We start from the raw sequence: 13,361 nt of genomic DNA, 5'->3' as shown, positions 1-13,361 counted from the left end.
GAGTGCTTCTTTAGTATCTCGATCGTCCAGTGGCCCCACTGACTGTTTGTTAAGCTTCCTGCTTCTGATGTACTTAAAAAAAAATTGCTATTAGTTTTTGTATCTTTTCTAGTTGCTCTTCAAATTCTTTTTTTGGCCTGCCTAATTATAATTTTAAATTTGACTTGACTGAGTTTATACTCCTTTCTATTTTCCTCAGTAGGATTTGACTTCCAATTTTTAAAGGATGCCTTTTTGTTTCTTACTGCCTCTTTTAGCCATGGTGGAATTTTTTTGATCCTCTTACTGTTTTTTGTTGGGGGGGGGGGCATATACATTTAATTTGAGCCTCTGTTATAGAGTTTATAAAAAGTTTTCATACAGCTTGCATGCATTTCACCCCTGTGACTTAGGGTTGCCAAGCCTCCAGGATAGTCCTGGAGTCTCCAGGAATTAAAGATTAATATTTAATTAAAAATTGTCATGTGATGAAACCTCCAGAAATATGTCCAGCCAAAATTGGCAACCTTTCTGTGACTGTTTGTGATGGGGTATACAACTGGGAAGGAAGGGGTTACAGGACAGTAGTGGGCCCAGCTAGCCCCACCCCACCAGGCCTGCAGAGCAGGCTCCAACTGGAGACACAGTTGACAAGGGAGTAACCAAGCTTAGGAGGTGGAGGTGGAATAGAGATTTACCCTGAAGGCTCCTGCCAAAAGGGGCTCGACATGCCTCCTTGACATACCAGGACTGTACACAGGTTGGGATTGATGGCTTGGTTTCCTTTTCCTTATCTGGGACCAGGAGCAGAGGGATGCAGTGTTAGGAACCCAGGGAGGGTGTCACAGGTTACCACCCCCTGGGTGCAGTCTGGGAGCCATTGGAACCACTGTGCCCCCAAACCATTCAGCTGGGTTGACCTCTCTCACACTGCTCTGTTGATGATACTAGCCAGCCTCTCCAGGCCCTGTTATTACCCAACAAGAGAGCAGGTGGCGCCACACACCCAACTGAGTTACCTGAGTGCTTTACCTAAGCCACTTAAGGATCAACTATGGAAGCACCAGCCAATTTCCCAGCTCCCCAGCCTTGTACCCCTACTGGAGTATAAACCCAGAATTATACCGTCTTGCACTGCACAGGGGTCTGTACAGTGCAAGCTCATTAAATTAGTTCGCTTCCCCCTTGATGTGGGGAAGATATGCAGCAAGCCTGTGTTAACCAAGCTGAGATTTTTCCAAACACTTTACTCAAAAACACACTGGTTAAGATAAAACATAAAAAAAGTTTATTAACTACAGAGAGATTGATTTTAAGTGATTATAAGTGATAGCAAACAGATCAAAGCAGATTACCTAGCAAATAAACAAAAACGCAAGCTAAGCCTAATATACTAGATAGGATTTGAATTAGCAATATCTCACCCTGACTAATGATACAAGCAGGCTTGCAGATTCTTGAGGCACAGGCTGCATTCGCTGTACAGTCTCGGTTCCCCTCCCCCATTCCAAGTCCTTTGTCTTCCAGAGATTCTTGTAGAATTGTGGGAGAGTGAAGACAATTCATGATGTCACACCCACCTTATATAGTTTCTCCATATGGCGGGAACCCCTTTGTTCCAAGCTAAGTTCCCAGCCAAGTTTGTGGAAAAATACAGGTATCAAAATGGAGTTCAGTGTCGTGTGGTCTGGTCACATGCCCTTGCATGCCTTGCTAAATCATAGCAGCAATTATTCATAGGCTGGCTGAAGTGTTCTAAGGTGAGGACAAACCTTTTCCATGGTCCATTGTCTTTGTTGATGGGCCATTAGCACTTTTAGCTTCTCCGTTGTTGTACCTGAAAGGCTAGTTGTGGGTGTTTCCAACTTCACAACATCTTTCAGTAACACATAAGAACATAAGAATGGCCCAACTGGGTCAGACCAAAGGTCCATCTAGCCCAGTATCCTGTCTTCCGACAGTGGACAATGCCAGGTGCCCCAGAGGGAATGAACAGAACAGGTAATCATCAAGTGATCCATCCCCTGTCGCTCATTCCCAGCTTCTGGCAAACAGAGGCTAGGGACATCATTCCTGCCCATCCTGGCTAATAGCCATTGATGGACCTACCCTCCATGAATTTATCTAGTTCTTTTTTGAACGCTGTTACGGTCTTGGCCTTTACAACATCCTCTGGCAAGGAGTTGCACAGGTTGCCTGTACGTTGTTTGAAGAAATACTTCCTTTTATTTGTTTTAAACCTGCTGCCTATTCATTTCATTTGGTGATCCCTAGTTCTTGTGTTATGAGAAGTAGTAAACAACACTTCCTTATCTACTTTCTCTACACCAGTCATGATTTTATAGACCTCAATCATATCTCCCCTTAGCCATCTCTTTTCCAAGCTGAAAAATCCCAGTCTTATTAATCTCTCCTCATACGAAAGCCGTTCCATACCCCTAATCATTTTTGTTGCCCTTTTTTGAACCTTTTCAAATTCAAAGATATCTTTTTTGAGATGAGGCGACCAAATCTGCACACAGTATTCAAGATGTGGGCGTACCATGGATTTATATAGAGGCATCATGATATTTTCCGTCCTATTATCTATCCCTTTCTTAATTATACCCAGCATTTTGTTCGCTTTTTTGACTGCCGCTGCACATTGAGTGGATGTTTTCAGAGAACTATCCACAATGACTCCAAGATCTCTTTCTTGAGTTGTAACAGCTAATTTAGACCCCATCATTTTATATGTATAGTTGGGATTATGCTTTCCAATGTGCATTACTTTGCATTTATCAACACTGAATTTCATCTGCCATTTTGTTGCCCAGTCACCCAGTTTTGAGATATCTTTATGTAGGTCTTCGCAGTCTGCCTGGGTCTTAACTATCTTTAGTAATTTTGTATCATCTGCAAATTTTGCCACCTCACTGTTTACCCCTTTTTCCAGATCATTTATGAATATGTTGAATAGGACTGGGCCCAGTACAGACCCTGGGGGACACCACTATTTACCTCTCTCCATTCTGAAAACTGACCATTTATACCTACCCTTTGTTTCCTATCTTTTAACCAGTTACCAATCCATGAGAGCACCTTCCCTCTTACCCCGTGGCAGCTTACTTTGTGTAAGAGCCTTTGGTGAGGGACCTTGTCAAAGGCTTTCTGAAAATCTAAGTACACTACATCCACTGGATTCCCTTGGTCCACATGCTTGTTGACCCCCTCAAAGAATTCAAGTAGATTGGTGAGGCATGATTTCCCTTTACTAATATCATGTTGACTCTTCCTCAACAAATTATGTTCATCTATATGTGTGACAATATTGTTCTTTATTATAGTTTCAACCAGTTTGCCTGGTACTGAAGTGAGGCTTACAGGCCTGTAATTGCCGGGATCACCTCTGGAGCCCTTTTTAAAAATTGGCGTCACAATTAGCTATCCTCCAGTCATCTGGTACAGAAGCTGATTTAAATGATAGGTTACAGACTACAGTTAGTAGTTCTGCAATGTCACATTTGAGTTCCTTCAGAACGCTTGGGTGAATACCATCTGGTCCTGGTGACTTATTGCTGTTTAATTTATCAATTTGTTCCAAACTTCCTCTAATGATACCTCAATCTGGGATAGAATGGCTCAGGTTTGGGAATCTCCCTCACATCCTCAGCCATGAAGACTGATGCAAAGAATTCGTTTAGTTTCTCCACAATAGCCTTATCGTCCTTGAGTGCTCCTGTTGCCTGCCCAGATCGGGCCTCGAGATAGCAAACAGGGGTTCGTTGCCCGGTGTGCTTGGCACCAATAAAGACACCGAGGGGAGAAAGCGAGCCAAGTTTATTTCAGAGCTCTGAAATGGCACTAGGAGACCAGCATGTCTCAAATCCAGTGCAGCACATACAAATAAAATTTTCCCTTTTATATTCCAAGCTGTTTCTGTGTAAGCCTTTGTTCTGTTACTCCCTCTTACCCCTCCCACCCTCCCTTCTCTAGCAGTTACAATTAGAAAAATTCCCATTCGTCTGCTTATCTTTTGGCCTTGCAAGGCCTGTTTACAGCAGCTGCCTGCTAGAAAAGCTGACCCTTACATTTCTGCTTCAGCAAGTAAGCAGTTAGCACAGAAGTAGGTGAGAGTTCACAAAATGGAGTCACTGTGGTTCAGGTAGGCCCAGAGCAAAAGAGCTTCATCGGCTCTTTTGGCCTTCCACTCCCCTGAGTTACCTGGTAGCTATGCCTAGTGACACCAACACTCCTTTAGCATCTCGATCGTCCAGTGGTTGTTTAGCAGGTTTCCTGTTCCTGATGTACTTAAAAAAAAATTGCTATTACTTTTTGAGTCTTTGGCTAACTGTTCCTCAAATTCCTTTTTGGCCTTCCTAATTGTATTTTTACATTTCATTTGCCAGTGTTTATGCTCCTTTCTATTTTCTTCACTAGGATTTAACTTCCACTTTTTAAAGAATGCCTTTTTGCCTCTCACTGTTTCTTTTACTTTGTTGTTTAGCCACGGTGGCTCTTTTTTGGTTCTCTTACTATGTTTTTTAATTTGGGGTATACATTTAAGTTGAACCTCTATTATGGTGTCCTTAAAAAGTTTCCACGCAGCTTGCAGAGATTTCACTTTTGGCACTGTACCCTTTAATTTCTGTTTAACTAACCTCCTCATTTTTGTGTAGTTCTCCTTTTTAAAATTAAATGCTACAGTGTTGGGCTGGTGTGTTTTTTTCCCCGCCACAGGGATATTAAATGTACTTATATTATGGTCACTATTACCAAGCGATCCAGCTATATTCACCTCTTGGACCAGATCCTGTGCTCCAATGAGGACTAAATCAAGAATTACCTCTCCTCTGGTGGGTTCCAGGACCAGCTGCTACAAGAAGCAGCCATTTAAGGTGTCAGAAACTTTATCTCTGCATCCCGTCCTGAGGTGACGTACCCAGTCAATATGGGGATAATTGACAGCCCCCATTATTATTTATTATTATTATATTTCAGGTACAATCATCATCCTGGTCAGGTGGTCGCAGGGCCGGTGCAACCATTTAGGCAAACTAGGCGGCCGCCTAGGGCGCCTAGTGGTTGGGGGCACCTAAAAGCCCGCTCAGGCGAGGAGGTGGAGTGGAGGTGAGCTGGGATGGGGGGCGCGGGGAGGGCCGCCCGCAGTAACGGGGGTGGGGCGCACAGGGGAACCGCTCCCCGCCCTAGATCACCTCCACTCTGCCTTCTCCGCTGAGCACACAGCCCCCGCTCTAAGTCTCCTCCAATCGGCGCCACAAGCCTGCGAGGGGAGGAGAATTAGAGTGGCGCCGGCGTGCTCAGTGGAAGAGGCGGAGCCGAGGTGAGCTGGGGCGGGCTCCCCAGGCGGGGTTAGCTTCCGCGGGGGGGGGAGGGGGAGTCTCCCCGGGCGGGGTTAGCTGCTGCGGAGGGGGGGTAGCTGCTGCGGGGGTGGGGCTCCCCGGGAAGGGGGCTGGGTTAGCTGCCGTGGGGGGGTGGGGTTAGCTGAGTGAGGGTGGGGGCGCAAGGTGGAAGTTTCGCGTAGGGCGCGAAACTTCCTTGCACTGGCCCTGGGTGGTCGGCAATATATCCCTACCACTATATTCTTATTATTAGAGCATGGAATTTCTATCCATAGAGATTCTATGGTACAGTTTGATTCACTTACGATTTTTACTTCATTTGATTCTATGCTTTCTGTCACGTATAGTGCCACTCCCCCACCAGCACAACCTGTTCTGGCCTTCCGATATATTTTGTACCCTGGTATTACTGGTTTCAGAGTAGCAGCCGTGTTAGTCTGTATCCGCAAAAAGAACAGGAGTACTTGTGGCACCTTAGAGACTAACAAATTTATTAGAGCATAAGCTTTCGTGGGCTACAGCCCACTTCTTCGGATGCATATAGAATGGAACATATATATACTGGGCTATCTTGATTATCACTTCAGAAGTTTTTTTTCTCTTACTTAATTGGCCTCTCAGAGTTGGTAAGACAACTCCCACCTGTTCATGCTCTCTGTATGTGTGTATATATATCTCCTCAATATATGTTCCATTCTATATGCATCCGAAGAAGTGGGCTGTAGCCCACGAAAGCTTATGCTCTAATAAATTTGTTAGGCTACATCTACACTACAGGGAGGGGTCGATTTAAGATACGCAAATTCAGCTACGCGAATAGCGTAGCTGAATTCGACGTATCGCAGCCGACTTACCCCGCTGTGAGGACGGCGGCAAAATCGACCTCCGCGGCTTCCCGTCGACGGCTCTTACTCCCACCTTCGCTGGTGGAGTAAGAGCGTCGATTCGGGGATCGATTGTCGCGTCCTGACGGGACGCGATAAATCGATCCCCGAGAGGTCGATTTCTACCCGCCGATTCCGGCGGGTAGTGTAGACCAGGCCTTAGTCTCTAAGGTGCCACAAGTACTCCTGGTATTACTGTATCCCATTGATTATCCTCATTCCATCAAGTTTCTGTGATGCCTATTATATCAATCTCCTCATTTAATACGAGGCACTCTAGTTCACCCATTTTATTATTTAGTCTTCTAGCATTGGTATATAAGCACTTTAAAAACTTGTCTCCTTTTAGCTGTCTGCCATTACACGATGTAATTGAATGGGACTCTTCTTTATTTGACTGTTTCTGATCAGACCCTGCCTGTATTTTATCATTTTCCACCTTCTCATCCTCACTAGGACATAGAGATTCTCTATTAATAGATCCTCTCCTAAGGGATATCCGAACCATGTGCTCCTCCACACCTGTCGGCTTTCCCCCAGCCCTTAGTTTAAAAACTGCTCTACGACCTTTTTAATATTAAGTGCCAGCAATCTGGTTCCATTTTGGTTTAGGGGGAGCCCATCCTTCCTGTATAGGCTCCCCCAGGGCCATCCTTAGGCATACGCAGCATACGCAGCTGCGTAGGGCACCATGAAATTTGGGGCACCAAATTGCCCCAAATTTCATGGTGCTCTCGGCAGCTGCGTGCTGCATATGTGGAAGCACCAGCCCCAGTGACCAGCCCTATCCCTCGGCCGGCCCCCCCGCGGGCTGCGTCCATTGCAAGAGGCAGAGCCGTACCTAGGGGGTGTGGGGTGCCGGACAACTCCCTCCGCCCTGCCTCTTACCCTTCCCCCCTGCTCCGCCCCCGGCCCGCCCCCATTCCACCTCATCCCCCAGTGACCCCGCACTCACCGGCAGCAGCGGGAAGCGGAGCAACCCGGCCCCAGCCCACTCTACTCCACCGGCTCCCAGCGGCGTTGCTGCGCTTCCCGCCGCCGGTGATTGCGGGGAAAGGATCGCCCTCCGCACTCACCAGTGGTGGGAAGCGGAGCGACGCGGCCCCAGCCCACTCCGCTTCCATTGCCCCAGCCCCAGCCATGTCGCTCAGGTTCAGGAAAGGACTGCCCCCGCTCTCACCGGCGGCGGGAAGTGGAGCGCTGTGGTTGGGAGCTGGCGGAGTAGAGTGGGCTGGGGCCAGGCTGCTCCGCTTCCCGCCACTGCCGGTGAGATCCCTTCCCCCATGCCCCCTTCCCCCGAGCGACACACCTGGAGTCGGGGCAAGGGAAGCGGAGTGGGCTCCTCCCAGCCCCCTGCTAATCCCCCAGGCCACTCTGGGCCTGTAGGGCCACCAAAAGTGGCCCCCCACAGGTCCTGCCTCCGTGGGGAGGGCTGTGTAGGGCACCCAAATGGCTAGGGACGGTCCTGGGCTCCCCCTTTCCTAAAAGTTTCCCCAGTTCCTAATAAATCTAAACTCCTCCTCCCTACACCATCCACGCATTGAGACTCTGCAGTTCTACCTGTCTAACTGGCCCTGCGCATACATAGCAACACATACATAGCAAAACTTCATAACTTCACGTACAATGATAGAGCATACAATCCAATGAGATATTAATGTTTAGTAGATCAAGACTTTTAGAACGATACCTCACAAGGCATACTTTGTACAAAACATAATTATATGACAGTGGTGAACATGGGGGAGCAGGGTGTTGCTTTGGGGCATAGAGTGTCACAGAGGGTAACTCAGAGGGTTGCCCCAGACGTCAAACACTGCTGACCTTCCTAGGGCCCTGGGTCAGAACCTGGTGGAGTTGGTGGGCCAGGGTTCCCCTACCACTTCCCCATGACTGCGTGGATGCTAACCCCTAGGCCTCCCAGTCCACCAAGGACCCTATTACACTGCTCCTTTTAATTTTCATTTAACTGGCCTACTCATTTTTGAATAGTTCCCCTTTTTCAAGTTAAATACTACTGTGGTAGGTTTCTTTGGTATTTCCCCCCTACAATGATGTTAAATATAATTACATTATGGTTGCTATTACTAAGCGGCTCAGCTATATTGACTTCTTGGATCAGATCCTGTGTTCCATGTAGGACTAAATCAAGAATTGCCTCTTTAGCTGCTCCTACACATAGCCCTTTGCTGCAGCAAACACCCCTCATTAACCACCCGCACAAATCAACACAAAGCTCCCCACACAACACACACACTCACCTACCCTCACTTATACCTACCATTAACTTGAGCAGCAAAGCCGCAGCTAAGCGCTAGTAATGAAAACAGGGATGTCTCTGTGCAGCTACTGCGGCGTGATTTAGAGGTGTCGAGGGGATGGGGTACTGGGCTGGAAGTCAGGACACCTGGGTTCTTTCTCCAGCTCTGCCACTTGCCTGCCAGGTAGGGTTGCCAACCTTCTAGTTGCACAAAATGGAACACTCTAGCCCCGCCCCTTCCCCAAGACCCCACCTCTATCCCACACCTAAGGCCCGCCCCCCGCTCACTACATTCCCCCTCCCTCAGTGGCTCGCTCTCCCCCACCCTCACTCACTTTCACTGTGCTGGGGCAGGGGGTTGGAGTGTGGGAGGAGGTGAGGGCTCTAACTGGGGGTGCAGGCTCTGGAATAGGGCTGGGGATGAGGGGTTTGGGGTGCAGGAGGGTGCTCCAGATTGAGGGGGTCAGGGCTGGGCCAGGGGGTTGGGGCTCAGGGTTGGGGCGTGGGCTTACCTCGGGTGGCTCCCAGTCAGCGGCACAGCAGGGGGGCTAAGGCAGGCTGCCTGCCTGTCCTGGCACCATGTTGCGCTCGCCCCGGAAGCAGCCAGCAAGTTCGGGTCCTAGGCGGGGGGCCACAGGAGGCTCCACGCACCACTCTTGCCCGCAGGCACTGCCCCCGCCCCCAGCTCCCAATGGCTGGGAACCGGCCAATGAGAGTGCAGAGCCAGTGTTCAGGGCAGGGACAGCGCACGGAGCCCCATGGCCCACCTGCCTAGGAGCCGGACCTGCTGGCCGCTTCCGGGGCACAGCGCAGAGCCAGGATAGGTTGGGACTAGCTTGCCTTAGTGCCACAGAACCACCATCCGGACTTTTAACGGTGCGGTTGGCGGTGCCACCAAGGTCCGTTTTCGAGCAGGTGTTCCGGTCAAAAAACAGACACCCGGTCCCCCTACTACTGGGTGACTTATGACCAGTCCCTTCCCCTTGCTGTGCCTCAGTTTACGCTCCCACTCTGTGCCTAGGGTTACCAATTCTGGTTGGTTTCATCCCATGACATAACCTTTCATTAAAAATTCATCTTTAATTCCTTGAGACTCCAGGACAATAACCATTAAATTAAAAAAAATGGCGTCGCCTATCGGTACTCGATTGAGGAGGCCTAATCGCGCTAAGTCGGTTGATTGGCGTCACCTAGCCGCTCGGCCTTCGACTGGCTGCGCCTGACCTGCGCTTTCTGCGCTCGGCTGGCTCTGCCTGGTGGTTCCGGCTGTCGCGTTGGCTGTGGGCGGCCCGTCGTGGCGCATGCGCAGAGTGGATCGGGGCGCCCCGGTTTGTGAGATGCGGTGACGGGAGCCGCTCGGGACTCCAAAGCGGCCGCCCCTCCCCCCCGGTGTCGCCATGACTAACGGTGAGCGCCGGGCGTAGCCCGGTGTGTCCTGCCCGTGCTCGGACGCCTGGGTTCCGCGGGGAGGAAGGGGACCCTCGGGCCCGGCGGCGCTGCACAGTGGCCGCCTGCCCGGGCCTCCGGAGCCAGCCGGGGGGAATGACCCGGGGAGTTGGGGGGAGAGAGAGAGAATGACCCGGGGCCGGCCGGGTGGGGAAGGCCCGGTCCCGGCCGGGCCCGCTACAGCCGGTGACGCTCTGTTCCCCTTGCCTTGCAGCCTACTCGCTGGACGGGGTGCTGGTGTTCGGGCTGCTCTTCGTCTGCACCTGCGCCTACTTCCGGAAGGTGCCGCGGCTCAAGACCTGGCTGCTCTCGGAGAAGCGCGGGGTCTGGGGCGTGTTCTACAAAGGTAAGGCGGGGGCTGGGCCGGCGGGGTCGCGGGGCAGGAACACCGAGGGGTCCCAGCGCTGCAAAGCTCCGCTCACCGGGGGCGCGAGGCTATCTGCTCTGGGAAACCCCTGGGCAGGCGAGAGCGAGGCATGGGAGCCAAGACACCTGGGGCCTGCTCCTGGGTTTGCTTCTCATTCACTGTAACTTTCTTCTTGGGGGAAGGCAGCTGCTTAACCTTTCCGTCACTAAACCGTCAGTAAAATGGGTCTGACAGTTACCTACACGTAGGTGTTATGAGCCTTAGTGAGTGTCATCCTGAGACGTGTGCTGGAGATGCTACCTATCTTCATTTTGTCTTTCAGCTGCAGTGATTGGCACCAGACTTCATGCAGCAGTGGCTATATCCTGCATTGTGATGGCTTTTTATGTTCTGTTCATAAAATGAATCTCAAGGCTTCAGACACACAAGTCTGTTTGGGAGAAGCTGCTGAAAATGAGGACTTACCTGAGGCGGAGAGAGAGGTCAATATTTAATCTCTTTAAAGGAATGGACAGAGCCCAGTTTGGCGATGCCAAGAGGAAATGCCCCCATTACCAAGCCTTTTCCAAACCAAGAGAGTGATCCTCTGCTCTTCACAACGGCTCCAAGTTCTCTGTGCTTTCAGCAAAGTGAGAAGATGTTCTTTTATTTTCCTATCCCTTTATAAAGTAATCAGCAAAGATCACTTAATGTATGGATGTATACAGATCGAATCCTCTTTCCTATAACATTATACAGTCTGCTTAAGGAAAACCTTGTGTTGTTTCACGATTAATTGCTTGGGCCTACCAAAATGGATAAAATTTTCAGTTTGGCAGAACATAGATGGGAACAGGTTGCATTTAAGCTATTTTAGAGATACTTTCTTTAAGTCCCAATAAGTGTAGTAAGAACAGCAGGGGAGGGAGATAAGTTGACTGTAATGACACTCTTGTGTTAGAGCTACGTATTTTGGGGCCTAAGACTAGGGAGATGATATCCTAAAGGCACAGACCTCAACTGAAACTTCTCAATAGGTAACAAAGTGAAACCCATCTAACGTGGTTCTGTATTCTACCTTCTGTATTCATGTAAGAAGGTTTTTCAAGCAGAAAGTAGATCTGGATTGCAGTGGGCAGCAAATCACTGTTCAGTGATAGCAGTGTGTCATTGGTGTAAACGTAGCACGAGATAGAGGTGACTAGAAGAGTGCTTGCTCTCTGGGACCCTGACATACTGTACAAATCATCCTCGTCCTTGAACGATGTCATGGATGAAAGTGGTTTAGAAGCCGACACAAGCCTTGATGTTTATACTAAGGAGGGAGTAGGTGTGGAGGGGATGGGAACACTATGTAACTAAACTTAATAATAAAGATAATGTTTAAGCCACATTTTAACATCACAACTTGTATATTTGGAAAGTGTATAGATTGTTAAAGACAAATGCCTCCTATACTGATGTTATTCTGCATTTTATTTCCATCTCTAATGGGCCTGTCTTCTCAGTTTGTTTTCCACCTCTCTTGAGCTGTTCTCTCCAGCTTCTACACACCCAGATTGAAATGTAGGAATCAATCCCCTACAGTAGTTTCAGTGAAGGGATCACTCAACTACTTTTTTGTAGCTTAGTTTTTTAAAATTCTCCATTGTTTATAAAATCCTGAATAAAAAACTTGCCAATAAAATGTCTTTTCCCTACTGACTTGTCCATTTTCATTTGGCAAAGGCTGAGGTATTCCCTTCCCAGCCTCACTTTGCCTTTCTAGGAGCCAGCACCCATTGGAGTCAATGGGAATCTTTCCATTGGTTTGTGTTGGCTTTGGATCTGGTCTCAGTAGAATATGGAGTTTTTTTATGTGCTACCTTATTTGTGCGCCTGTTTCACTAGGGTTGGCAGGGATGTGAATGGGTCTGGTTAACCATGTGCTACCAAGAGCTTGGAGAGCAGCTCAGGGATTTGGTGTCGCAAACTGTTATCTATCTGTTTAGTTTCTCGTTTCCAGAGCAGTGGAGTTCTAGAACTACTTAGAATGCAGATGGCATTTTTAGCTAGGTTTATCACCTTTTAAGCCTAGTGACCCCCTTAAAGGCAGCTGTTCAATTAATGTACACATCAGTTAATGGGACAACACTTCCCTGTGAAACATTCTCCAAGTATGTGATGCTGAAAGGGACCTGGGGATTACAATGAATGAGAAGCTGGATATGAGTCAGCAGTGTGCCCTTGTTGCCAAGAAGGCTAACAGCATATTGGGCTGCATTAGTAGGAGCATTGCCAGCAGATTGAGGGAAGTGATTATTCCCCTCTATTCAGCACGGGTGAGGCCACATCTGGAGTATTGCATCCAGTTTTGGGCCCCTCACTATAGAAAGGGTGTGGACAAATTGGAGAGAGTCCAGCGGAGGGCAACAAAAATGATCAGGGGGCTGGGGCACATGACTTACGAGGAAAGGCTGAGGGAACTGGGCTTGTTTAGTCTGCATAAGAACATAAGAAAGGCCGTACTGGGTCAGACCAAAGGTCCATCTAGCCCAGTATCTGTCTACCGACAGTGGCCAATGCCAGGTGCCCCAGAGGGAGTGAACCTAACAGGCAATGATCAAGTGATCTCTCTCCTGCCATCCATCTCCATCCTCTGACGAACAGAGGCTAGGGACACCATTCTTACCCATCCTGGCTAATAGCCATTTATGGACTTAGCCACCATGAATTTATCCAGTCCCCTTTTAAACATTGTTATAGTCCTAGCCTTCACAACCTCCTCAGGTAAGGAGTTCCACAAGTTGACTGTGCGCTGCGTGAAGAAGAACTTCCTTTTATTTGTTTTAAACCTGCTGCCTATTAATTTCTTTTGGTGACCCCTAGTTCTTGTATTATGGGAATAAGTAAATAACTTTTCCTTATCCACTTTCTCAACATCACTCATGATTTTATATACCTCTATCATGTCCCCCCTTAGTCTTCTCTTTTCCAAACTGAAGAGTCCTAGCCTCTTTAATCTTTCCTCATATGGGACCCTCTCTAAACCCTTAATCATTTTAGTTGCTCTTTTCTGAACCTTTTCTAGTGCTAGAATATCTTTTTTGAGGTGAGGAGACCAC

General features: G+C 48.6%; 1 protein-coding gene across 1 annotated transcript; it reads left to right on the top strand.

The window, feature by feature from the left end:
- The first annotated feature begins 9,740 nt into the window (after positions 1-9,740).
- Positions 9,741-11,957, top strand: TMEM167B (transmembrane protein 167B). The gene is made up of 3 exons (XM_065402955.1): positions 9,741-9,872; positions 10,126-10,257; positions 10,601-11,957. Exons 1-3 carry the CDS (start codon positions 9,863-9,865, stop codon positions 10,681-10,683), a joined length of 225 nt encoding a protein of 74 aa, XP_065259027.1. The 5' UTR covers positions 9,741-9,862; the 3' UTR covers positions 10,684-11,957.
- Positions 11,958-13,361: the final 1,404 nt, after the last annotated feature.

The sequence above is a fragment of the Emys orbicularis genome, chromosome 4 (genome assembly GCF_028017835.1).
Source record: "Emys orbicularis isolate rEmyOrb1 chromosome 4, rEmyOrb1.hap1, whole genome shotgun sequence".
NCBI classification, from domain to species: Eukaryota; Metazoa; Chordata; order Testudines; family Emydidae; genus Emys; species Emys orbicularis.
Note: the sequence above shows the minus strand (reverse complement) of the source record. Positions and strands in the feature narration are given on the sequence as shown.